Source organism: Gilbertella persicaria, assembly GCF_025201335.1.
Source record: "Gilbertella persicaria strain CBS 190.32 chromosome Unknown B0P05scaffold_9, whole genome shotgun sequence".
NCBI lineage: Eukaryota > Fungi > Mucoromycota > Mucoromycetes > Mucorales > Choanephoraceae > Gilbertella > Gilbertella persicaria.
Window position 1 is genome coordinate 445,161 of NW_026251970.1, and position 21,388 is coordinate 466,548.

At 35.8% G+C, this 21,388-nt stretch overlaps 10 protein-coding genes across 10 annotated transcripts; 5 read left to right on the plus strand and 5 right to left on the minus strand.

Moving 5' to 3' along the window:
• Nucleotides 1-287: 287 nt before the first annotated feature.
• On the minus strand, nucleotides 288-1,243 carry B0P05DRAFT_594994 (uncharacterized protein; the record flags this gene model as incomplete). The annotated part of the gene is made up of 3 exons (XM_051583095.1): nucleotides 1,047-1,243; nucleotides 837-1,000; nucleotides 288-633 (listed from the first exon to the last, which is right to left on the minus strand). Exons 1-3 carry the CDS (start codon nucleotides 1,104-1,106, stop codon nucleotides 288-290), a joined length of 570 nt encoding a protein of 189 aa, XP_051437373.1. The 5' UTR covers nucleotides 1,107-1,243.
• Nucleotides 1,244-2,720: 1,477 nt separating this feature from the next.
• On the plus strand, nucleotides 2,721-5,610 carry B0P05DRAFT_569700 (uncharacterized protein; the record flags this gene model as incomplete). Its single annotated transcript, XM_051581275.1, has 3 exons — nucleotides 2,721-3,796; nucleotides 3,851-4,674; nucleotides 4,727-5,610. 3 exons carry the CDS (start codon nucleotides 2,721-2,723, stop codon nucleotides 5,608-5,610), a joined length of 2,784 nt encoding a protein of 927 aa, XP_051437374.1.
• Nucleotides 5,611-5,653: 43 nt separating this feature from the next.
• Nucleotides 5,654-7,837, minus strand: B0P05DRAFT_532231 (kinase-like domain-containing protein; the record flags this gene model as incomplete). The annotated part of the gene is made up of 5 exons (XM_051577062.1): nucleotides 7,698-7,837; nucleotides 6,648-7,646; nucleotides 6,132-6,603; nucleotides 5,919-6,068; nucleotides 5,654-5,868 (listed from the first exon to the last, which is right to left on the minus strand). The coding sequence occupies exons 1-5, from the start codon at nucleotides 7,743-7,745 to the stop codon at nucleotides 5,657-5,659; spliced, it is 1,881 nt and encodes a 626-aa protein (XP_051437375.1). The 5' UTR covers nucleotides 7,746-7,837.
• B0P05DRAFT_532235 (uncharacterized protein) lies at nucleotides 7,838-8,710 on the minus strand. Its single transcript, XM_051577063.1, has 3 exons — nucleotides 8,327-8,710; nucleotides 8,158-8,276; nucleotides 7,838-8,113 (listed from the first exon to the last, which is right to left on the minus strand). Exons 1-3 carry the CDS (start codon nucleotides 8,642-8,644, stop codon nucleotides 8,023-8,025), a joined length of 528 nt encoding a protein of 175 aa, XP_051437376.1. The 5' UTR covers nucleotides 8,645-8,710; the 3' UTR covers nucleotides 7,838-8,022.
• B0P05DRAFT_532238 (kinase-like domain-containing protein) lies at nucleotides 8,687-11,292 on the plus strand. Its single transcript, XM_051577064.1, has 6 exons — nucleotides 8,687-9,201; nucleotides 9,246-9,433; nucleotides 9,478-9,708; nucleotides 9,758-9,818; nucleotides 9,860-10,498; nucleotides 10,590-11,292. Exons 1-6 carry the CDS (start codon nucleotides 9,039-9,041, stop codon nucleotides 11,030-11,032), a joined length of 1,725 nt encoding a protein of 574 aa, XP_051437377.1. The 5' UTR covers nucleotides 8,687-9,038; the 3' UTR covers nucleotides 11,033-11,292.
• A 291-nt stretch (nucleotides 11,293-11,583) lies between these two features.
• Nucleotides 11,584-11,987, plus strand: B0P05DRAFT_445620 (uncharacterized protein; the record flags this gene model as incomplete). Its single annotated transcript, XM_051573801.1, has 2 exons — nucleotides 11,584-11,763; nucleotides 11,811-11,987. Coding segments are annotated over 2 exons (357 nt in total), but the record flags the coding sequence as incomplete, so codon positions are not given.
• B0P05DRAFT_532242 (transmembrane amino acid transporter protein-domain-containing protein) lies at nucleotides 11,912-13,901 on the minus strand. Its single transcript, XM_051577065.1, has 7 exons — nucleotides 13,735-13,901; nucleotides 13,662-13,693; nucleotides 13,408-13,615; nucleotides 13,162-13,358; nucleotides 12,868-13,102; nucleotides 12,589-12,816; nucleotides 11,912-12,544 (listed from the first exon to the last, which is right to left on the minus strand). The coding sequence occupies exons 1-7, from the start codon at nucleotides 13,891-13,893 to the stop codon at nucleotides 12,110-12,112; spliced, it is 1,494 nt and encodes a 497-aa protein (XP_051437379.1). The 5' UTR covers nucleotides 13,894-13,901; the 3' UTR covers nucleotides 11,912-12,109.
• Nucleotides 13,902-13,910: 9 nt separating this feature from the next.
• B0P05DRAFT_532248 (uncharacterized protein) lies at nucleotides 13,911-14,641 on the minus strand. The gene is made up of 5 exons (XM_051577066.1): nucleotides 14,427-14,641; nucleotides 14,349-14,378; nucleotides 14,205-14,305; nucleotides 14,086-14,161; nucleotides 13,911-14,038 (listed from the first exon to the last, which is right to left on the minus strand). The coding sequence occupies exons 1-5, from the start codon at nucleotides 14,518-14,520 to the stop codon at nucleotides 13,977-13,979; spliced, it is 363 nt and encodes a 120-aa protein (XP_051437380.1). The 5' UTR covers nucleotides 14,521-14,641; the 3' UTR covers nucleotides 13,911-13,976.
• Nucleotides 14,642-15,483: 842 nt separating this feature from the next.
• On the plus strand, nucleotides 15,484-16,999 carry B0P05DRAFT_486976 (serine/threonine-protein phosphatase PP1). Its single transcript, XM_051575268.1, has 5 exons — nucleotides 15,484-15,783; nucleotides 15,842-15,973; nucleotides 16,023-16,430; nucleotides 16,483-16,769; nucleotides 16,813-16,999. Exons 1-5 carry the CDS (start codon nucleotides 15,729-15,731, stop codon nucleotides 16,903-16,905), a joined length of 975 nt encoding a protein of 324 aa, XP_051437381.1. The 5' UTR covers nucleotides 15,484-15,728; the 3' UTR covers nucleotides 16,906-16,999.
• Nucleotides 17,000-19,299: 2,300 nt separating this feature from the next.
• B0P05DRAFT_595000 (uncharacterized protein) lies at nucleotides 19,300-21,355 on the plus strand. Its single transcript, XM_051583096.1, has 6 exons — nucleotides 19,300-19,417; nucleotides 19,463-19,545; nucleotides 19,600-19,792; nucleotides 19,840-20,931; nucleotides 20,987-21,171; nucleotides 21,218-21,355. Exons 1-6 carry the CDS (start codon nucleotides 19,339-19,341, stop codon nucleotides 21,230-21,232), a joined length of 1,647 nt encoding a protein of 548 aa, XP_051437382.1. The 5' UTR covers nucleotides 19,300-19,338; the 3' UTR covers nucleotides 21,233-21,355.
• Nucleotides 21,356-21,388: the final 33 nt, after the last annotated feature.

Consider the following 21,388-nt stretch of genomic DNA (forward strand, 5'->3'; position numbering starts at 1 on the left):
TTGTTAAATTTTAGCAGTCACGTCCAAGCAATTAAAGCATTTGGTGCTATTTTCAAGAATTCATTGACGAGACAGAGGTAACTTAAAGATTTGTTCAAGGAAAAAAGCATTAAAAAACAATTACCAATGAAGGAATGGAGAAAAAAAAGGTACTTTAACGTTGACGAGGAGGGAAGGCATGAGGCGAGGCACCAATATCACATATTTTGGAAATGCTAACAAGAAGGTCAATCTCACTCAATTCACCTTGTTCCTTAAATAGCTCGGTCTTTTCAGAAATACTTTCCCTAACAAATCATAGTTTTTTTTTTGCCCTCATTGATGCATTCATCAAAGCGCAAGTCAATGCGATCATCATTGTTAACAGGACCAGTAGAAACTTCAGAAATGCTTGCAACATTATCCAGATTGCTGGTCATTTGCTCCTCGGTAGCATCCACATTGAATTCAGCAATGGTGTTTAACACTGAGCGCTGAGTCAAAGGCACCTGAAAGATTCGGTTGACCAAGAAGATACGCTTGCAAAGCTTGGAGTTTTCAGGGCAAGAACAGCTAAACAAGTACTTGGTTGTTAAATTGTTTGAGTAAAAAGGCACCATTAAATTCGAATTGAGCAGACATAAAAAAGAAGAGCTAGATGCATGGGTCACTAATATACATCTTATAAGATGTTTCCTATTGCATTCGAAGTTTTTAATCATTTAGAGCAACAGCAACTGGAATACAATGAATAGATTCTCAAAATATTTTTACTTTCTCTTTTCTATGCTTCTATTTCGTTAAGTTAAAGCTCTATTCTCTACACATAGACATCAAAGAGGATCCAGATGACTTACTTCAACACAAAAATTTCGTCTTTTGACAAGTTTGAAAAGTTGTTTAACAACTTGACGGCCATCTTGTCAAGCAAACAGCGAGGGTTGGTCGTCTTCATTCTTTGAATGTTCTCTACCTCACGTTTGACTTTTGCCCAAACAACGTCAACATCTCTTTGTTCGGACTAGAACTATGTTAGAACTTCGAATTGGTTTCTGTTCTTAACTTACCAAGCTATACCACCACATGAGTATAGCTTGACGCTGGGATACTGAGGTATCCCTGTTCATCACAAAAAAAGAAACAATCCGACCATTTCAACGTCCACACGAAAAAGCGACCATTCTTGCGTGAACGAGTTTAAACTGAAGGAGCAGTAGCTGTAAACATTCTATTGAAAATCAAGAAGAAAGAAAGCAAAATTAAGTTTATTCTGATAAGTTTTTTTTTTATCAGTTGACAATGAAACAAGCGCATATTTGGTTTTGCCATGCTTTTATAGAAGCTCGCATAAATACTTTTTCAATAATATTGTAAATTAGGAAAGAAGGAGATAGAGAAGAAAGTAGACCATTCTTCAATAGTTGCAGATCTAATTGTTTTCGGAAGTTTATCTTCCTGCCACTGTCGTTCTCATTAATTTTCCAACAGACATTATAACCAAAGACTGGTCTGTGCATTTTTCTTTTCTTGTGTGCCTCATCTCTAATGTAAATGACAAAATTGCTTCCTCCTGGAAAACTCTCTTTTTCAAGTAGAAAAAAGGAGGAGCAAATTGCTGCCTGATTTAATGGGGGAACTCATAACTATGTTTATGCAAGGAACTGACTACACATTTCATGACTCACTTCAATGACTGAGTACTAGTGAAGTCAAAAGAGATCAGTCATAGGAGAATTGTGATCATACCCTACTTGTTGCAATGATGAAAAAACAACTTCGTTTCAAAGTCAAGAAGAACGATTTCGAATTAGTCATTGATAAAATGATTGTGTGTTTAAACAAACAAATCCATGAAGTTTGATAATTCCTTTCATACGTACCACAAACTCGAGAAAAGTCTACTGTCGACCAAGCTCTCATCTCAAGAACTTTAACTACAGTCTCATTCAGTTGTCAAAGCTATACCATGTATCTTAATTGATATACAAAAAAGAAAAGAAAATGCTTTATGATGTTGATTCTACAGTTTCTTAAAAGTGATTTACAGGATTAGACCCATTTGGATTTCTGTCAACATATCTAGTAGTTCGCTTTTAGAAAAACGTGTTCCTAGATTAGTAATAATCCTGATGTAAAATAAGAAGATAGTTTTCATTATACTTCTTTATTGCTTATATTTATCCTTTCCTTTATCGAGTCCATACCTCACTTTTATCAAAAAAAAGAAACTATTGCTTGTAATCTCAGAGAGATTCGGCAGATGCTTGAACCGAAAGTTTCGTATAGCTATATAGTAAGTTTAACAAAACGCAAATCAAACCCTTAGATTTTGTATACAAAAAGGAATGCTGTTGATTTTCTTTTTTTATATTCTGACACACAGTGATTTAAACGCAGACTAATTCCGCATATCGACTTTTTTCCTCAATGTGGTTCACTACCAAATAACGTTGAACTCGAAAAATTAAATGAAATGTGTTACACACAGAAAGAAGAGACCCTTTTCTCTCTCTCTCTTTTTATGAAACCTATTGTTGTGCTAAAAAGCAAAGACTTATCAACAACATTTTATTTAGTATTACTAAATCAAGTACAAATCAGGTATGATTTATTGGTTTAAGCAACTTTAAAAAGCAACCTTAAAAAATCTTATTAAAAAATGTTGTGACACAAGAAAATTCATACATTTAATATCTTTTTCATCTATTTCCCCTCTTTTCTTTCCCCTTTTTTTTCTGCATATGTCTACAGACGAAGAAACGAAACTGGATTCAACCATCGCTCATACGTTTGCTTCAAAAAATGCATGCATGAGCGACGCTTATCTAGAAGATGGTCCGTTATTTAGAGCGACGCTAAAGCAACTTGAAGACCGCACCGTCTCACTTAAAGCTTCATTGAAACGTATTATCAAGACAGCATCTGCTTCTCTCGAAATAAGACGCCAATTAACTCGGAGTGATGAAATCTACTTTCATGCTCTACAAGACACGCAATGCATTGAACCTTTTTTGACAAACTATTTATCAGGGGCATGGAAATCCATTCAAGAAGAACGTCTTCGGCTCGACGAGTCTTTATCCACACAACTGATTGAGCCGCTCAAGAAACTGTATGATCAGGATATCAAAGCAGCAGATGTCAAACGTCGACAATTTGAAGAAGAGAGTAAAGATTATTATGCTTTTCTTTCCAAATATTTGAAGAGCAGTAACAGTAAGAAAAATACAGAAGTGCAGCAACAACAACAACAGCAACAACAACAACTACGAAAATCAAGATTTGATCTGGCTCGGTTTGATTATTTAGGATTCTTGCTTGATTTGCATGGCGGCAAGAAGGAAAATGAAATTTTGTTTTGTATTGCTGATCATACGGTCCGAGACGTTAATTACTTTGAGACGATTGCAAACAAGATTGATGCTGAGAAGAAGGGACTGAATGAGTTATTTCGAGTCATCACAGAGAACTCACGTGAACAGGAATTGGCGGCTCATGAAAGGGAGAAAAAAAGGGAAGAATTGGTGGCTCGGTGTAACATGGATGTAGATCAAAAACAAATAGAAGAATTTTTAAAGCAACAAGTCACGATTGAAGAATTGATCAGTGAAACTGCTTCCAACGTCATGAGCTCAAGTAGTAGTTCCACCTCGAATCAAGAAGAAGAAAGTAAACTCAAAGGCTTTCGAGATTTGGATCAATATATGGCTACAAGTAGCATAGGTAGAAAGAAGGAAGGGTTTTTGTTTGCTACCGCGAAGCCTTCAAAAAGCACGGGTGGATTTGATGTGAAGTCTGGCTCTGTAACTTGGCGCAAGTAAGTAAATCCGTTTCATATGTATGTGTGTATGTGTACGCTAACAACTGTTAGATATTGGTGTGTGCTCAGTGGTGGTCAATTGCATGAATATTCTAATTGGAAACGGCAATTGGAACCTCATATTGATCCTATTAATCTACGTTTTGCCACAGTTCGTGAGGCACGTAATTCAGATCGTCGCTTCTGCTTTGAAGTCATCACGCCTCAATTACGCCGTGTCTATCAAGCAACTTCACAAGAAGAAGCATATAACTGGATTGGCACCATCCATAACTCAATCGAAAGTGTCTTAAACGGCACAAGTAGCTCTGTTAACCTAACCGAATTAAAACCCAAACCGCCTTCCACCCTGTTTTCTCGGTGCCGTCGACAGTCATTGAGTGGTGCCTTCAGACCCTCTACGACAAGTAGTCTCAATCAAGCTTCTGATAAACTTGTTGTCTCACCAAGTAAATCAACACCTGTAAAACTAAAGAAACGAAATTCATCATTTAGTACAGAACATCCTATGCCGATGCCTCTTCCTCCTTCTGCCTCTCAAAAAAGACCTACTTCAAGCTTGTTTCATCCAGTGTCTGAAAGTGCAGAGTTGTTGGCATCAACTTCAAGTCCAAGCGAACGGTTCCGATGGTCAGGATTTAGTCTAGGTAGCATCAGTTTAGACAAAAAAGAAAAAGACAATGGTAGTGTGGTCAGTATTCCTTACAGTTCGAATAACAATGGTGCCTATGTGTTTTCATCGCTTGCCGAGTCTGAATCAAATACAAAACTCTTGTCTATTCTCAAAGAAGATCCCTCAAATCATTATTGTGTGGACTGCAGTGCTCAAAATCCAGATTGGTGTTCACTCAACTTGGGTGTTTTGTTATGTATAGGTATGTCCTTTTCTATTTGTTTATTTGGATATGCATCTTAACAACATAATAGAATGTTCTGGTATTCATCGTAGTCTTGGCACACATGTCTCCAAAGTGCGTTCATTAACACTTGACAGTCATTCCTATACACCTGATATTATCGAACTTCTCAAGTCCATTGGTAATGCTAAAGCAAATGCTATCTGGGACGCAAGAATCGAGAAAAAACTAGTAATCAAAAAAGAAGACATACCTCGCCCCAACTCAACAGACCCCCGTGCCATCAAATATGCTTATATTCAAGCCAAATATGCAGGACATCAATTTGTGCAAGAATTAGAAGGTAGCACAAATGCAGACAGTGTCTTATTTGAAGCCATTGATGCAGACGACATACCAAAAGCATTGTATGCATTGGCTTCGGGTGCCAATATTAACTCGATACGTACAAGTCAAAAACCAGTCATTGAATCTTCTTTGTTTATGATGCCTCTGGATTTAGGCGAAGATGTATCAAAGACACTTGATTTTGAAGGTGGAAGTGATGATACAAACTACAGTGAACAGGCAGAAGACAATCAGTGTGCATTACATTATGCTTTACTTCACGGTAGAACGACACATGATGAAGAGTTGTTTGCAGTGACTAGTATGGATGAAACAGATTCAGTTGATTCCACAAAGCGCAAACTCATATTTCCAATGGCAGAATTTTTGCTACAGAATGGTGCCGATACAAACATGATTGATCCTGATTGTGTGTTGGATGACGAAGCACTTGTGTACATCAATACCAAAAATACAGCAAGAGGACAGTCTACTATTACAAGATCAAGCACAATCTTAAACCAGCATTTGTTAAGCATTCACTTGCAACAGCAAGCAGACGAAGAAGCTGCAAAAGACCATCATCCTGTAGTGATCATTGAAGAAGAAGAAGACAAACAATCATAATATATATACCTTAAAATTAATACACTGTACAATAATAAATATATGTTTATTCTTCTTTTAAAAAAGGGTGTTTCAAGGCTTCTTCTGCAGTAATCCTGGTTGAACAATCAAGATCCAAACAACGATCCAAAAGGCTCAAGCCTTCTTGATAGTCTTTTGGGTCCCAAGTAGCGATCCTTTCCTTGTTAAGAGACTCGCATAGTTTTGTCCAAGAAACACGGTTGTTGGGTATATGGATATTTGTAGAGAACTTGCGCTCTAAAATGAACGCAATTAGTATTGTATCGTAGATATATCATGTATTTTACCATATTTAATGGCACACGCCTCGAGTTCTTTATAGCCAAAAATTTGACCCAATTCAATAATAGAATCAGGTTCATCATTTGCCAAGAAGAAAGGATATCGACCTGTCAAAAAGCAGAGGAGAATAACACCCACAGACCATATATCAATAGCTAATATGATGAGTTCAAGCCATTTACCATCATCTCTCCCCCCCCCTAAAAGAAAAAACTTACCACATGTCTGCCTAGTGACTCGCATCAATATCTCGGGTGCACGAAAGCCTCGAGTACCTGCTCGATTGGCTCGAATTGTGTGTCTAGGATCATTCTTTATATAGCCAGGAATTCTCCCACCAAGACTTTTGATGGCTCTACCTTTGATTGAATTGGACACTGAATGAGTAGCACCCTCAGGTGTTTGAATGGTGGCTGCTGCCATGGCTGCTTGTGCCACTGCAGTAGCTGAAATGGTTGTTCTGTTCTCTTTATTACTTAGTGCTGCTAAGACTGATTTTGACATGTTAGTATTGTTGGTTGATTTTGTGGTTGTACTACTACCAGTAGTAGTAGAAGAAGGCATGGTTGTTGTAGGATGAGAGGTGATAGGTGTGGGCGTAGTCGTGTTGCTATTGGACTGATAGTGATATTGTGATGCTTTTGCTTGTTTTTGAACATATTGCTCAAGTGCTTTTACATCATTTTCACTCTGTACACCGGCGTTAATAACAATAAAAACAAATACAACCATACCTCTGCTAAACCAAAATCAATCAAATAACCGGTTCTTTTTCGAAAGTTATATAAAAAGTTATTAGGCTTTACATCACGATGAAGTATTTTATGCTTATGAAGTTGTTGTAAAGCAGTAAAAAGTGCTCGTAAATAGCATTTCATGTCAAACATACTGATGTCAACAAAACATTTCTTAAAATCGTCATGTTGAATAAAAGGCATGACAACAAATACTTGATCTTGCTGGCGAAATGCTGTAATAAGAGGAGAAATGCATTTGCTACCTTTGAGTTTATGCAAAATATTGACTTCGTTAGCTATTCTTCTCGGACTACTTGTGTGATAAATTCGTTTGAGAGCAACAAATTCACTCATGACTTTGGGTTCACCTGTTGTCAATTGAGGTTCCCATTCTTCGTTATTATAAAGCCCACGGCGAAGATCTTGTGCTTTATAGACAGTACTAAAAGTGCCTTCACCAATCTTATCGACTAATTTGTAATAGTTGGGTAGATTCTTTACGGTGCTGATCAAGTGACTGATTTCTTGAGCAATACGAGCTTCTTCTTCTTCCTTGGTCAGTTGCTTTGTATCGGGAGGTGCTTCATCGTTGATTGTCTCTTGTGTCCTTGGTGGTGTTGCTGGCTTCTCAGGTTCTTTAGGCTGGGTATCTTCATGACGAGGCATTTTTGTTGGGTGGTCTTGAATGTGCTCTGTTCTTCTTTTTGTTGGTGTAGCAATAGCTTGGCCCTCCAATAGACTTTTTTCTTTTCTTGTTTGTTTTGTTGGACTTTTGCAGGTTGCTTTGGTAATAATAGGCTCTGTTGATGCATCTTGCCAGGAATCCGAATGAATACCTGAAGAAGAAGCAATACGATGAGGAGACTGCTGATACAATCTAGCAATATGTGTACGTTGAGGGCCAGAGTCAGGTGTAGCATAATGTTCAGTGGACCTCACTCGACATAGCTGTACTTCGTCGTTGACAGTATCGTCATGAAGGTTGAAGATTCTAGACTTTTTACGCAACGTATTGGGTGTCTGATAAGTCGTTTGAGAAGGACTTACAATGGGTATGCCACGGTTATCTGTCCTTTTACTAACAGGGCTTTTCATAATTTATGGTATAGATGAAAAGGAAAGAGATAGAAAGAAAGGAAAAAAAATATCTGTTTCTAAAATTTTTATGGTATCGGCGGATACTAAATTAACGCGTCTTGATTGAAAGGTTAATTGACGCGTTTATTTAGCTCGTTGATGATTTGTTAAGATTAAGAATAAGAAATGTTACACTTGTTTCTTTGGAATAAAGAGGATGATAATAGAATGTTACATATACACACATTTACTCTACTGAAATGATTGGATTATCTAAAGTAGGACAAACACTAGTTTATTGTTTTCTTTCTGGGTCATCTTTCACTACGAGTACAGAGCATTTTAAATGATGCATCAAGTAATCAGATACAGATCCGATCAATTGCCTATCCATCGTCAGCTGTCTATAATATCTACCTTATGCACAAACCTTTTAAAGAAGCCTAATCCTCGACTACCCACAATCACTAAATCAATCTGATTTGCTTCTGCATAATCTTTTAATGTCTCTCCCGGCTCACCACTTAGTATTTCAGGATTTACTTTGATCTAGAAGATATTTCAGCCAAGCTACTCTCGTCAGTGATTGCTGTACTTACTCCTTTACTAGCAAACCATTCTACCACTGTACTTAGTGCTTCTTTTGAGTTCTTTTCCAATTTAGATATACGTTCTCGGTAATCCATTGTATCGTCTGCCATCCAACCTGCTAAACCAGCTACAGAAGCCTCGAGACCAAAAGCACCTTCTACAGTAATAGCATCATCATTTACGATAATACATAATGTGATATCATCATCAGGAAATACGATGCGGTTAGAGATAATCCATTCCATGGCACTATTAGAGACTTGCGTATGGTCATAACCAATCAAGATACGACGATGACGATGAGAATATGAAGTTTTTGTTGACATTATTAAAGAATAAAGTGATAAACACAATCCAACAATTAGAATTTATACAAAATAAAAAAAAAAAAAGTCAGTCGATATTTTGGACGGAATGGCATGAATGGGGTGTTGTTTGGTTTAGAGCGGCGATTAAATTGATGACCACTTTCTTGCAAGTTAAAAAAAAAAAAAATGAGGTTATTGTAAAAGATAACAAATAATGTATTTTACTCAATAAAATAGTCAAGTAATACAAGTAAAGAACAAAACAATAATAATACAAAAGTGCTATAAGCAATTCATATCTAAAAAAAAGTGTAATTTAAAGAAAAGAACAAAATATATTTTTGCTCTTTCTTTTTTTTTTTTTAAATTACCCCTCTCTTTTCTTTTCTTTTTTTTTATTATTAATTTTGATATGTCAGGTCCACCTAAAATAAATACTTTAAATTTAGACTCTCGTACAAGTAGTTCTTTGGGATCACCATCTCAACTCGTCAAGATACTTGCAAACGACGCGAAATCTCGGGAAAGAACAAAATTAAAAGGTGTCCTCGATAAATTCATGGGCAATTTTAATGGCAAGTCTCGAGTCATATACACAATAGAAGCTTATGTAATTTAGACATTCTCTCGCCTACAATTGAATCAACAGAATCCGTAATGGATATCTCCACACCTTATAATACAATACATGTCACTCATGTTGGATTTGATCCAGTTACAGGTGAATTTACAGGTCTTCCAAAAGAATGGCAACTGTTGCTTACACAAAGTGGTATCACAAGACAAGAACAAGAGAGCAATCCACAAGTAAGAGAGCATGGTTTGTGTTTGCCATTTAACTTTAAACTTAGGCTGTGATTCATGCAATCGAATTTCTTCAAGGTAATACACAAGAGAAAATGCAAGCCAATGTTTGGTCCAAAATTCCTCAACAACAACAGCAGCAACAGCAAAGAAAATCTTCTTCAATCACAAGTAAAGCATTAAAACGGTTCTCATCCCTTCGAATCACAAAATCAAAATCAGATAACTTACTGAGAAAAAGCACCATAGTAACACCCACTGCTTCTACTTCTTCTATGGTATATATGAGATCCACCAAGGGTTTATAGCTTATGTATACACATCTAGGTATCGGATACTGCTATTTCAAGTAAAATGACAAAAAAACCACAGAAACAACTAGAAGATGGTAAGACATATTGGTATATAACGTATCTTATGCGCCTCTAGACTACTTGGATGATGTCCGTTCTTTTAATTCAGAATCGACAGCTTCATTTAGCGAAGACTGTCAAGGCCAGCCTATGCATGAGCTCACACGCACACAAGATGTTTTATATAATGCACCACCAGGTACAGTTCGATCTCGAGCACCCAAAGAAGAAAAGCGCAGCATGAGTGATGAGCAAGTCCTCAAACACCTTCAAGAACTCTGTATCACATCAGATCCACTCTTGATCTATACGAATATGGTCAAAATTGGTCAAGGTGCATCAGGTGGTGTCTACATTGCCTATCGAGCAGGCAGTAGAATGCCTGTAGCCATTAAGCAAATGAACCTGGAAAAGCAGCCCAAGAAAGAATCCATCATCAATGAGATTCGTGTCATGAAAGAGAGCAAGGCCAAAAACATTGTGAATTTCATTGAATCGTATCTATGGAAAGGTGATTTATGGGTTGTGATGGAGTATATGGAAGGTGGTAGTTTGACGGATGTAGTGACATGTAACATGATTATGGAAGGACAAATTGCTGCTATTTGCAGAGAAGTATTGGAAGGATTAAAGCATTTACATGCCAATGGCGTTATTCATCGAGATATTAAATCAGATAATGTTCTTTTAAGCATGCGAGGTGATATTAAGCTCAGTAAGTAACCAAAAAAAAAAAAAAAAAAAAAAAAAAAAAAAAAAAAAAAGGAAGGGAAAGAGATATAGCCATATAACTTATTATTTATTAGCTGATTTTGGCTTTTGTGCTCAATTACATGAACCTCAATCAAAACGTACAACATTGGTTGGTACACCTTATTGGATGGCACCTGAAGTAGTAACACGCAAAGCTTATGATTCCAAAGTTGATATCTGGTCCTTGGGTATCTTGGCTATTGAAATGATTGAAGGAGAGCCTCCTTATTTGAACGAAAACCCTCTTAGGGCGCTTTATTTGATTGCTAATAACGGTACACCTGAACTCCAGAGTCCTGAAACCCTGAGCGATATCTTCAAGGACTTTTTGTTCTTGTGTTTACAAGTCGATCCAGCATTTAGACCAAGTGCTTCCGAATTGTTAAAGCATCCATTCTTGAAAAAAGCAGATCCATTATATACATTAGTTCCTTTAATAAGAGCAGCCAAGGATACCATTCAACAACAACAACAACAACAACAACAACAACAGTAAATACAATTAACTTGGCCACTTTTCTCTTTCTATATGAAAAAAAAAGGTGGCTACATAACCTAAATACATACATGGCGACTTTGCACTTTTATTTCTTAAGTTAGAACAGAAATCCCTCTATTTTAAGAGCAAGAAGCAATAAAAAAAATAGTAGAAAGAGAAACAGAGACCTTTGTTAATCTAGTTAAGAAAGGCCAGTATAGGAGGGAGAATCAGCATTTGCTGCTTCAGCAACAATCTTTTGGTTTAATGAAATATATACGTAGAAGCGTCTTTACCAGTATTGGTATTGAGTTAAACAGCATTTTCTTATATATTTGTTAATTACATTCCCTCTAGTTGAGGTACTTATCACTAATGAAACAGCAGTATATCTCATAGCTGATATCTAATGAATATATCACTACATTCGTCTTACTGTTAGCAAAGCTATATTTCCAGAAGGCAAATGTAGACATAAAAGGAAAGTCTGTATCTCAAACACAGCTTATTACGTGCAGTGGTATTCTTTGCTTTTCTTTTCTCTCCCTTTTTTTTTCTTCTTTCACATTATGAGACTTACTTCACTTTCTGCAGAACTCGACGCTATCACACATGAATTTGATTATGGCATTGTTCCTGGTTCAGCAACTGTGTTTGTCCGAGATGAAGTCAACAATCTCGGTAGACTTGATCTTACACTGTTGGAAGGCGTTATGATTATCATAGAAGTGACAGATCAGGGTTATAAGGTAACATGAGGAACACTTTTTATATATCATAACACGTCTTGTTTTAGGTCACATCATGCTCTCCACTCTGTAATGTGGATCCAGCCTTATCAACAGCACAAACAGTACAAGCACACTTGGAGGCACCATTTGAAAGTATGGAAAATTTACTCATGACTATATCTCCCATGTTTCGAGAACGGTTTCAACAAGAATTATATAACAAACTTCAAAGTGTTCAACAACAACAACAACAACAACAATCGACACCTGCTCTTCAACAACCAAGTACTATCCTTTATTCCCAAGCTACTCGTCCAAACAATGATACTTCTTTTGATGAATTAAATCATTGGATAAATTAAATTTAAAAACAACTCTTGATCGTTCCTGTAATAGCCATAAGAATTGCTATTGAGACCAAGGCGTAATTCAACATGCGCTTCCATAAGGGAAGTTTAAACAACTTGAGATAACAAAAGATGGGGAAGATACCCGAGATTAAGAATGAGAAAGAGGCACCTAACAAGGACATGACCTTGTCAAAATCAGGGATCAAAATGGCCAATGTTACAATACTAGCAGAAGTCAGTAAAATACCAACCCATTTGACCAAGGTTTTTGTGTATTTTGTCTTGTTTATCTGAGGTTCCAAGTGAGGCAAGAGGCCCATTTGCCAACTGAGAACGACAGGGTTGAGTGTGAGACCGTATTTAGCAATAGGATTAATGGCAATCAGATAAACAGCAAGACGATTAAGCGTCTGGTTGTATTCAGGGATCATTACTAAGTTTTGTGTGATCTAAGTTGGTATGAGTTACAACATAATTGAATTCAAAGACTTACTTCTTGCATTGTCTTTGAGCCAAACATGGCATATCCAGAAGCAGCAACAGCCATATAGACCATGGCTGCTACAAAATAACTGTAATTGACCATCTGTGTATAATGCTCTGGGTGTTTCATGTCTCGATAAATAGTAGGGAAGACAGCATGACCTGCAAATCCTGCCATGATCAAACCAAAACTCATAGGTATGGCTGTATAATCCACAGGAAGAAGTGTAGCTGTTGGCTATACATCAAGATCAATATATTATACATTTTTTGGACTAGTTACACTTGCCTCCATTTGATGCAGACTACCTGGTGCAGTAGGTTTTGAAAGACCATCATAGATAATGACTGCAAGTAAACTGATGACACTCAGGATACCCAAAAGACTTGTATAAGATAAGTGACGAATAGGTATATATAATGTAGGTGTCAAAATAGCAAAAGAAACCAAACGGATCAAGAATGGATTATGACCGGGAAACAAGCTTTCAATTCCGTCACTCAATAAGACAACCAATGCAACACTAGAATCAATGATGAAATACTTAGCATGCATTGTTATAGCTTCTTTTTTTTTTCGTACCTGCAAGTAATAAGCTCTGCTAGAAATAAACAAGAAATAAACACTCTTCCTTTAGCACCAAATACCATAGCACCCATATCTCCATAAGTACGAGATTCTGGATCTGTATCTAAACATTTTGCTAATAGTTTTGCTGTATAGTTTGTGAGTCCAAAACAGAAGCAGAAAATGATGATGCTGATCAGCCAACCCGAGGACTATATGATTATATCAGTCATCCATCAATCTTCATCCTTTAATTCTGACCTTAAAACCCATAGGAAGTGACAGCACACCAACACCAATCAGAATATTGATTGAATTGAAGATACTCTGTAAGAATGAAGATTTCTTACTATTGCTCTGCTTGTAGTCATCACCTATAGTAACAACACTACTATAACTGTCGACTTTGCAAAGCGAAGGCGAAGGCAGTAGGAGAGGTGTCTGCTCACCTAAAGCACCCTCTGAATGCCTATGTTCTTTGTTAGTATACTAGTGTAGATAATAGCTATTATTACCTTGCAGAGTAGACAGAATCGTCATCTTCCATCTTGCATTATTAGATTCTGTTTTATTTTAATTCGAACTTACTCTATTGTCTGAAACAATAACGTTTTCAGCCATATGCATCAAAGAAGCTCTCGAGTAAGAGCCAACAAAGGACTCAAATTGATCTTTAAAAGATCTACTCAATTCTTCTTCTACTCTTTGTGAAGGATGTAGATTGGGTATGTTTATACTATCTGACATGTTTTATGTAACAAAAAGCAGAAATAAAAAGAAAAAAAAAGAAAAAAAATAAAAAAAGGAATTCCTTATATGTAACAAAAATCTTATTTTTGTGTATCATCTGCAATTGTAAGTAAAGATTGATTGATCTGATCTTTGACTTGTTCTAACATGATATGAGTACAAAAAAAAATCTTTATATATATATCTTACCCATTTCTTTCACTGCTGCTTGGTATTCTTGATTCGCTACTTGATTTTCTTGTTCAAGTGATTTTAACAATTCAATCTAAAAGTGGATCAGAACCATAGTTTATTCAACTCTATTTTACTTGTTGTTCTTCTGTTTGTTGAATGCCCGGTAGTACTTCAATCAATGCATCAATTTCTTTTGCTTTTTTTACTAAATCAGATACGAGTTCGCGTACATTATCTACAATCATTCAGTCATGGAATCATCTAAAGTTATGTCTAACCTTGAAATATATGTGGTTCGTCTGCCTGCACTAATTAGGATGCTGTCAATATCAGTCTATCAAGCTAATCAAGGCTACCTTTCGGTTGAGTGACTGGAATATCTGGATTCAGTTCTGCCATGCCTGATTTTTCATGGACATAATATATACTATTGGTAAACATACGAGCCATCTTTTAGAGTTTAGTTTTGTAGTTTACGGTTGGGTTATATTTACAGCATCAATAGCATCCTGTAACTGTGTTAGTCTATCCATCACTTAAAAAACAAAAGAAAGAGAAAGAGAGAGAGAGAGAGAGAGAAAAAAAAATGTTAAAAAATACATTAAAAAAAAAGGATAGGCGTAGAATAAAAGTGCAAGTCTTCATTGGTTACTGGACACCAAAAAAAAAAGTCATAGATGTCTAGCTTGATACATTCTACTGTTGTCGTAATATACAAAAAGCATTTTATGCAAAATCTGATCTTTTATTTTTAAATAATTGGTCAATTCATTCCTAAAGTATATTTAGTGATTTCTTTATCTGTATTTATTTTAATTTTATCTATTTGTCTGCAGTTTCATGCTCTCCTTTCTTTCAAGTGCTTTATATTTTATTGTAAACACTGCATATATATATATATATATATGTATAGTACATCACGTGATGTATATAATATACCAAACTTACTCTAGATATACACTACGGCGAGACAGCATGCTTAGAAGCGAAGGGTGTAAAATTCTGAAGTTGTCGAAGCAAAGTCGAAAAAAGAATTTTTTTTAGTTGATCATATTTCTACCACATTTTCCGCTTTTGAGATTTCCTTTTTTTTTATTGGGTAGTTTATCTTTACCTCCTAACTTTCAAGCTGTATCTGACTTTTCAGCTCAACTAAAAACGATTTTTTTTTCTTTGACTCATATATGTTATAAATTTTGAAATAACTGTGCTTTTCTGATTGAGATAGTCTTAACCCTTCAACAATTGAGTTCTTTTTATTAAGAATATATGTTTTATTTAAAAGATAAAACCCGTTTTCTCTCGATTCAAGCTCATTTTATCATTTTTATTTCTGAACCGTTCTCAAATTTGCTGAAAAATAATATACTGAAAAAAAAATTCTCTTTCTCTCTTTTTAATACAAAACTCCTTCTCTCTCTCTCTCTCTCTCTCTCTCTCTATCTTTCTTTCTTTTTTTTAATTTCAATCTTGAAAAAGAGAATATTTATTTTATCCTGATCTTGGTCAAGACAAGAGAGAAACACTTTAAAGAAACAAGAAAATTAAATTTGTAGGTTTCCTCTTTCTCTTTCTACTATATGGCAAGATGAAGTTATTTCTTCATCTTTTGTCCATGATGACACGCGTTTATAGGTTACTCATACTTTATAGTAAAAATGACTGACTCGAGTGAAGTAAACGTGGATTCTATCATTGAAAGATTATTAGAAGGTAATACTAAGTCATAATAAGGACGTAATCAAATATTAATTTTTTATTTATTTGATAGTCAGAGGCAATAGACCTGGAAAACAAGTGCAATTAGAAGAACATGAAATTCGATACCTTTGTCTAACTGCTCGTGATATCTTTATGAGTCAACCTATTTTATTGGACTTGGAAGCGCCTATCAAGATTTGTGGTAAGGTATACTTGTTGTTTATATAGTGTGGTTGACATGCTGTTATTAGGTGATATTCATGGTCAATACTATGATCTTTTGAGATTATTTGAATATGGTGGATTCCCTCCAGAATCCAATTATTTGTTTATGGGTGATTATGTAGACAGAGGAAAACAATCATTGGAAACTATTTGTTTGTTATTGGCATATAAGATCAAGTATCCCGAGAATTTCTTTATTCTTCGTGGTAATCATGAATGTGCAAGTATCAATCGTATCTATGGCTTCTATGATGAATGTAAAAGAAGATACAACATCAAATTGTGGAAGACATTCACAGATTGCTTTAATTGTTTGCCAATTGCTGCCTTAGTTGATGAAAAGATCTTTTGTATGCATGGTGGTCTTTCTCCTGATCTTCAATCGTTTGAACAGATTCGACGAGTGATGAGACCTACGGATGTACCCGATACTGGTAAGTTGATGCGTAAGGGAACCAACCATTTTCTTACAAAAAAAAAAATTAGGCCTTCTTTGTGACCTTCTTTGGTCGGACCCTGACAAGGATATCTTGGGTTGGAGTGAAAATGACCGTGGTGTCTCATTCACATTTGGACCTGATATTGTCTCAAGATTCTTACAAAAACACGACATTGATCTTATCTGTAGAGCACATCAAGTCGTTGAGGATGGTTATGAATTCTTCTCAAAGCGTCAATTAGTCACTATCTTTTCAGCACCTAATTACTGTGGTGAATTCGATAATGCTGGTGCTATGATGAGTGTGGATGATTCTTTAATGTGTTCATTCCAAGTAAGTTAAATCAAAATCAAATTGCGATGCTTATACTCCGTAGATCCTTAAACCTGCAGAGAAAAGAGCCAAATATGGTGGATATGCTGGTAACAAAAATGCGCCAAGAGGTAAAAAGAAGAATGGCTCTTCGTAAATTGTGTTATATCTTCCTCTTTTTTCTTTCTTTATCTCGTTTCCTTTATACTATTACCTTTTTATTTTGTAATAAAAAAAAATTCAACATGTTTAATTATTTTTGTCCTACTTTGTTTTCCGTTTTTGAGAGAGTATTTCATGTATGTTTAATTAAACACCTCCGTTTATTCGTTTTGGAGGAGAAAGGGAGACACAGCTTATTTATCTATACAGTGAAGCGAGATGTGACATAGAGTATTCATGGTCTTATTTCTGTACTTTAGCTTATACCACGCAGGGTTGGCGCTTTACAACGCGCACAGATACCAGTCGATCAAAACAATTTTTGGAAAACGACTCGTCTGTCGTTAAAGTTAAATTGATTTTGTGTCACAATCAGTCTAATGTCAATCTTGAAATCTAGAAAAGGAAATTCGAATTGGTCCAACAAAAAGAATACTATTTTACTTATCCAGATTACTGTTTCAATCAAGAAAACTGCATCGCATTGCTCCCGGAATTTCTAACATACGAAATCAGATTGGATTAAACAGCCCTTTCGAATTTATCTTTTAAATGATAATTCATTGCTTTTGTTCTCTTAGCTGTTTTGGGTGTCTTTCTTTTTACCTTTCTAGAGTATCAAAGCGCTTTTCTTAATACAGAATTGAGGGTATAATGCAGTTTAATTCGATTTTACAGCCATAAGTCATGGACATCATTTAGTAAGAATGACCCTGTTCTTCTTTGTAAACCAATGATCTAAAGAGAATAAAGGTTATATTGAAGTAAAGAAGAATGCTCTATTGATACTATGTATCTGTTGAGTAAAACAATTCATAAAACCGATCGACAATTCTGCCAAAGATTATCTTTTATACCTTTAAGACGTCTCAAATATACTCTTTTACGAATATCTATAACCAGATATATACAAAAGATCATTTCCATGCAAAAACAATGACAAGTTTTAAAAGAGCCTAAAGGGCAAAAAACCTTTCGAGGATTTTCTTTATTTTCACAAAAAAAAAGAAAAAAGAAATATAATTCGACAGCGATAGAGCAACTTTTTTTATATGCTGTATATTAATATAAATCACGCGTCTGAGGCTGACGAATACGCTGAAAATGTCGGATTTACAAAAGCCTTATGGAAAGTGTACGCAATGACCCAAAAAGTAAAAAAAAAAAAAAAAAAAAAAAAAGATTGTGATAGATTGCTCAACATTCTCATAGTATATATACAGTACTGTTTATACTATTCAATACGCTTTGTCGAGATGTGCAAACTTTGTTGAATTGACATTTGATATCCCTTTGTTATTGTGCACTTATGGACAATTATTTGGTTTGTGTAACATGGAAACCTATCATCCATCCAAGAATAGGCAATTTGAAATAGTACACTTTTTTTTCCGACAAAGACTAAAAAAGAACAAACACAGACAATTCAATGCAATAACAGAATCATTTTAAAAAGTCACTGGCCCACTTTGGGCTGTATAATTACTACCTTAGTAAGCATTGATCTGTTGGATTGTTGATTCAGAATCAAGAAAAGCATGATAATCATGCTGATTTTTGTATGCACGATGATCAAGAAAAATAAATGAATTGCGTTTGAGCCAAAAGTATGTTATCGACCTTAAAGCCACTCTCTTTGACGCAGCAAAGCCCGAAATGACATCTACTTTGACTTAATAAAACAATGAAAGAATAGACTTGTGCGATGCAAGCAATTATTTATGATAGAAGGAAAAAGTCTTCATGACTTCATCTTTAAGACAGACTTTGCTAAACAAAATCGGAGAGTTGAGTCAAGCCACAGTCAACTGGGTATCACGCAATGCTTCAAAAAAGAGGCTCAAAAAAAAGTGAAGAAAGTATAACACTCATTGAATCACCTATACACAAGACAAGTCTCTTATCCTTGTCTTTATTCTTCTAAATTATAGATAATGCTGTCTATGTAAACTATCTTTCTTGCTCTTTTTAGTCGTCTTTCTTTTTCTTTCTTTCTTTTTTGGTACAAAGCAGAATCAATGAATTTATGCCGATCCAGAATTTAATCAGAATAAGCGGGGTTTTGAATATTGGACCTGAGCTCTCTTGCTCACATTGATAATGTAATGATGAATATTCCTGAAACAAAAATAGGGGTTACAAGAACACTTGCAGATGTTGAAGACCAAAGAAAAAAAGCGATGCTCTTCTACAGAGAAATTACGTCTAATGCCTATGCAAGCAAGTACTTTTTTCTCTTGTTTTCGTTATAGAATAAAGACATCTCCGCTTGTTTTTGTGAAAATAATTTTCCAAACTAAATCTTCAAAAACGCAGTAAAAAAAAATTTGTCACACGGACAGCTTATAACTTAATCCTGCCTTTTTATTTTCTTCCTTTTCTTTCTTTTCTTTCTCTTTCCCTCTTCTCTTTTTCTGTTTATCTCAAGATGCTTCCAAACGACTATAACCATAGGCATACTAGACCCGTGTCCGAAGTCATTAACTCGAGTCGTTTTATAAATGAAGGTACACATAAATCATGAAGAAAAATCAAATAACTCATTTTTTTAGCTGACATAGGAGGTAATTGGTATGAGGACTTACAAAATTATGAGCGAAATCTCGACGAAATGGCTTCCACTACGTTGGACCAGGTAAGATTAAAAATAACACGCGAACAAAAGAAATGAACGCGTTATTTTCATCAGACCTTCAAGGAAGAAATGCAACATGTTGACCAATGGTATCGTTATTTGACTGAAGCTGAAAAGACGGCTACCATGTATACACTTCTTCAACACTCGAGTCAAGTCCAAGCTCGGTTTTTTATTAATTTGTTACAACAAATGATCAAAAGGGACCCTCTGTTTTCGTTATTGACCCCTAATCATTCAGAGCAAGGTAAGCAACAAAGCACACTCAACCTCTTATTTATCATGAGTCTATAGATATGCAGAATCATTTAGCTGGTGCGATGGCAAAAGCGGAGCTTGAGGCAAGTCAGCGCTTAATGTCGGTGCTACCTTACAAGACAGGTCAAGTGATAAGCAGACCTCCCAGTACGACAAATCGTCGAACAGTTGATCGCCATTCATTCGCATTAGGCGATACTGAAGAATATAATCGATTGTTTGGCACAAGAGCTGATTTTAACACAAACAGTCGTCCATCATCGTCTTATGTAAGCAGCCTATTGGACGATCCCATGGCTGGTAACACAACACAAACAAGACGCATCAATAATAGAGGGCGTCCTATGTTTAATAATGGCGGTAGACCTCATTCTGTCATTGAGGGCGATACCAATGCGTTGTTCCCTAATAACTGGATGAATATGATTCCTAGTACAAGTACAAATAATATCATGCGTCGTCAACCTCCTGTTGTTGTGGGTCATATTGGGGATCGTAAGATGATGCCAGAACGACCCAAATCAGCTGACATTAGTCATTGGGCATTGCCTACTGCCACTAGTTCCACTGAGTCACTTATGGATCGCCATGCAAGTAACGGTGGTACCAATTTTGCTTCTTCTTCCTCTTCTTCTGTCTGGGGACAATCATCTCAACAAAATCAACAACAACAACAGCAGCAACAACAGCAACAACAAGTGGATAATGAGTTGCTTGATTTTGCTAGTACCCTGCAACAACCTTATCGCCGACGTGCTAATGTAAACCGTATTCCTGTTGTGCCTGAAAATGATGAAGTGACTCGAAATAATGCATTTCTAGATGATTCTTCTTTTCGTATCACTGCTCCAGGCATTGAGCATTACAGCAACTATTTGCTGATACCTCAACAACAACAACAGCAGCAGCAGCAGCAACAACAACAACAACAGCAAAAGCAAAAATTGCAAGGTATCATTGATGGTGCTTCTAATTTGACATTGGATGACCATGGATATACCAGTGATCATAGTGATGGTTCACACATGTCTCGTCGTCGTTCTTCTTCCATGATACCCAATAATAATACTTCGAGAGCCACCAAGGATAAGAAAGCTGTTGAAGTAGTCGATATGGAGCTTTTGAAAGGTAAGTAAAAAAAAAAAGCTATTTTTTTCTCTTTGTTTTCTCACTTTGTTACTAGATGTTCCTGCTTGGCTCAGGAGTCTTCGTCTGCATAAATACAACAGTATCTTTAGTGAGAATACATGGCAAGAAATTGTCAAGATGTCAGACGAGCAATTGCTAGCTAAAGGTGTTGCTGCGTTAGGTGCAAGACGTAAGATGCTTAAGGTGTTTGAAAACATTAAAAATCATTGTGAAGCCAATGTAAGTGTTAAAGTTATTCAGTATTTTTACTGACTTGTTTTGTTAGAATATTGAATATTAAGACTTGTTTATGTACATGTATTTTCTTTTTTCTTTGTTTTTCTGATTTCTTGCTGGGCAAGGTATTCTTTCCCTTCTCTATATATGTATTCTAAAAAATAAAATATACTCTGATTCATCATTTATTTTGACATGCAAAGTCTGTTTCATAAGCACA

What these genes read in the sequence shown, in the direction of transcription:
- B0P05DRAFT_532235 (XM_051577063.1), bottom strand. Translation starts at nt 8,644, where the DNA reads ATGTCAACAAAAACTTCATATTCTCATCGTCATCGTCGTATCTTGATT. An exon ending in AATGGTTTGCTAGTAAAGGA is followed by an intron (nt 8,277 to 8,326) that starts GTAAGTACAGCA and finishes AATATCTTCTAG; the next exon opens with ATCAAAGTAAATCCTGAAAT. An exon ending in GGATTAGGCTTCTTTAAAAG is followed by an intron (nt 8,114 to 8,157) that starts GTTTGTGCATAA and finishes GACGATGGATAG; the next exon opens with GCAATTGATCGGATCTGTAT.
- B0P05DRAFT_532238 (XM_051577064.1), top strand. Translation starts at nt 9,039, where the DNA reads ATGTCAGGTCCACCTAAAATAAATACTTTAAATTTAGACTCTCGTACA. An exon ending in AACAAGAGAGCAATCCACAA is followed by an intron (nt 9,434 to 9,477) that starts GTAAGAGAGCAT and finishes CTTTAAACTTAG; the next exon opens with GCTGTGATTCATGCAATCGA. An exon ending in GCGAGGTGATATTAAGCTCA is followed by an intron (nt 10,499 to 10,589) that starts GTAAGTAACCAA and finishes ATTATTTATTAG; the next exon opens with CTGATTTTGGCTTTTGTGCT.
- B0P05DRAFT_532242 (XM_051577065.1), bottom strand. Translation starts at nt 13,893, where the DNA reads ATGTCAGATAGTATAAACATACCCAATCTACATCCTTCACAAAGAGTA. An exon ending in CACTTCCTATGGGTTTTAAG is followed by an intron (nt 13,359 to 13,407) that starts GTCAGAATTAAA and finishes ATAATCATATAG; the next exon opens with TCCTCGGGTTGGCTGATCAG. An exon ending in GCTCAAAGACAATGCAAGAA is followed by an intron (nt 12,545 to 12,588) that starts GTAAGTCTTTGA and finishes ATACCAACTTAG; the next exon opens with ATCACACAAAACTTAGTAAT.
- B0P05DRAFT_532248 (XM_051577066.1), bottom strand. Translation starts at nt 14,520, where the DNA reads ATGGCTCGTATGTTTACCAATAGTATATATTATGTCCATGAAAAATCA. An exon ending in TCCAGTCACTCAACCGAAAG is followed by an intron (nt 14,379 to 14,426) that starts GTAGCCTTGATT and finishes CATCCTAATTAG; the next exon opens with TGCAGGCAGACGAACCACAT. An exon ending in AACAAACAGAAGAACAACAA is followed by an intron (nt 14,162 to 14,204) that starts GTAAAATAGAGT and finishes ATCCACTTTTAG; the next exon opens with ATTGAATTGTTAAAATCACT.
- B0P05DRAFT_486976 (XM_051575268.1), top strand. Translation starts at nt 15,729, where the DNA reads ATGACTGACTCGAGTGAAGTAAACGTGGATTCTATCATTGAAAGATTA. An exon ending in AGCGCCTATCAAGATTTGTG is followed by an intron (nt 15,974 to 16,022) that starts GTAAGGTATACT and finishes TGCTGTTATTAG; the next exon opens with GTGATATTCATGGTCAATAC. An exon ending in CTTTAATGTGTTCATTCCAA is followed by an intron (nt 16,770 to 16,812) that starts GTAAGTTAAATC and finishes TATACTCCGTAG; the next exon opens with ATCCTTAAACCTGCAGAGAA.
- B0P05DRAFT_595000 (XM_051583096.1), top strand. Translation starts at nt 19,339, where the DNA reads ATGCTTCCAAACGACTATAACCATAGGCATACTAGACCCGTGTCCGAA. An exon ending in CCCTAATCATTCAGAGCAAG is followed by an intron (nt 19,793 to 19,839) that starts GTAAGCAACAAA and finishes ATGAGTCTATAG; the next exon opens with ATATGCAGAATCATTTAGCT. An exon ending in CGATATGGAGCTTTTGAAAG is followed by an intron (nt 20,932 to 20,986) that starts GTAAGTAAAAAA and finishes CTTTGTTACTAG; the next exon opens with ATGTTCCTGCTTGGCTCAGG.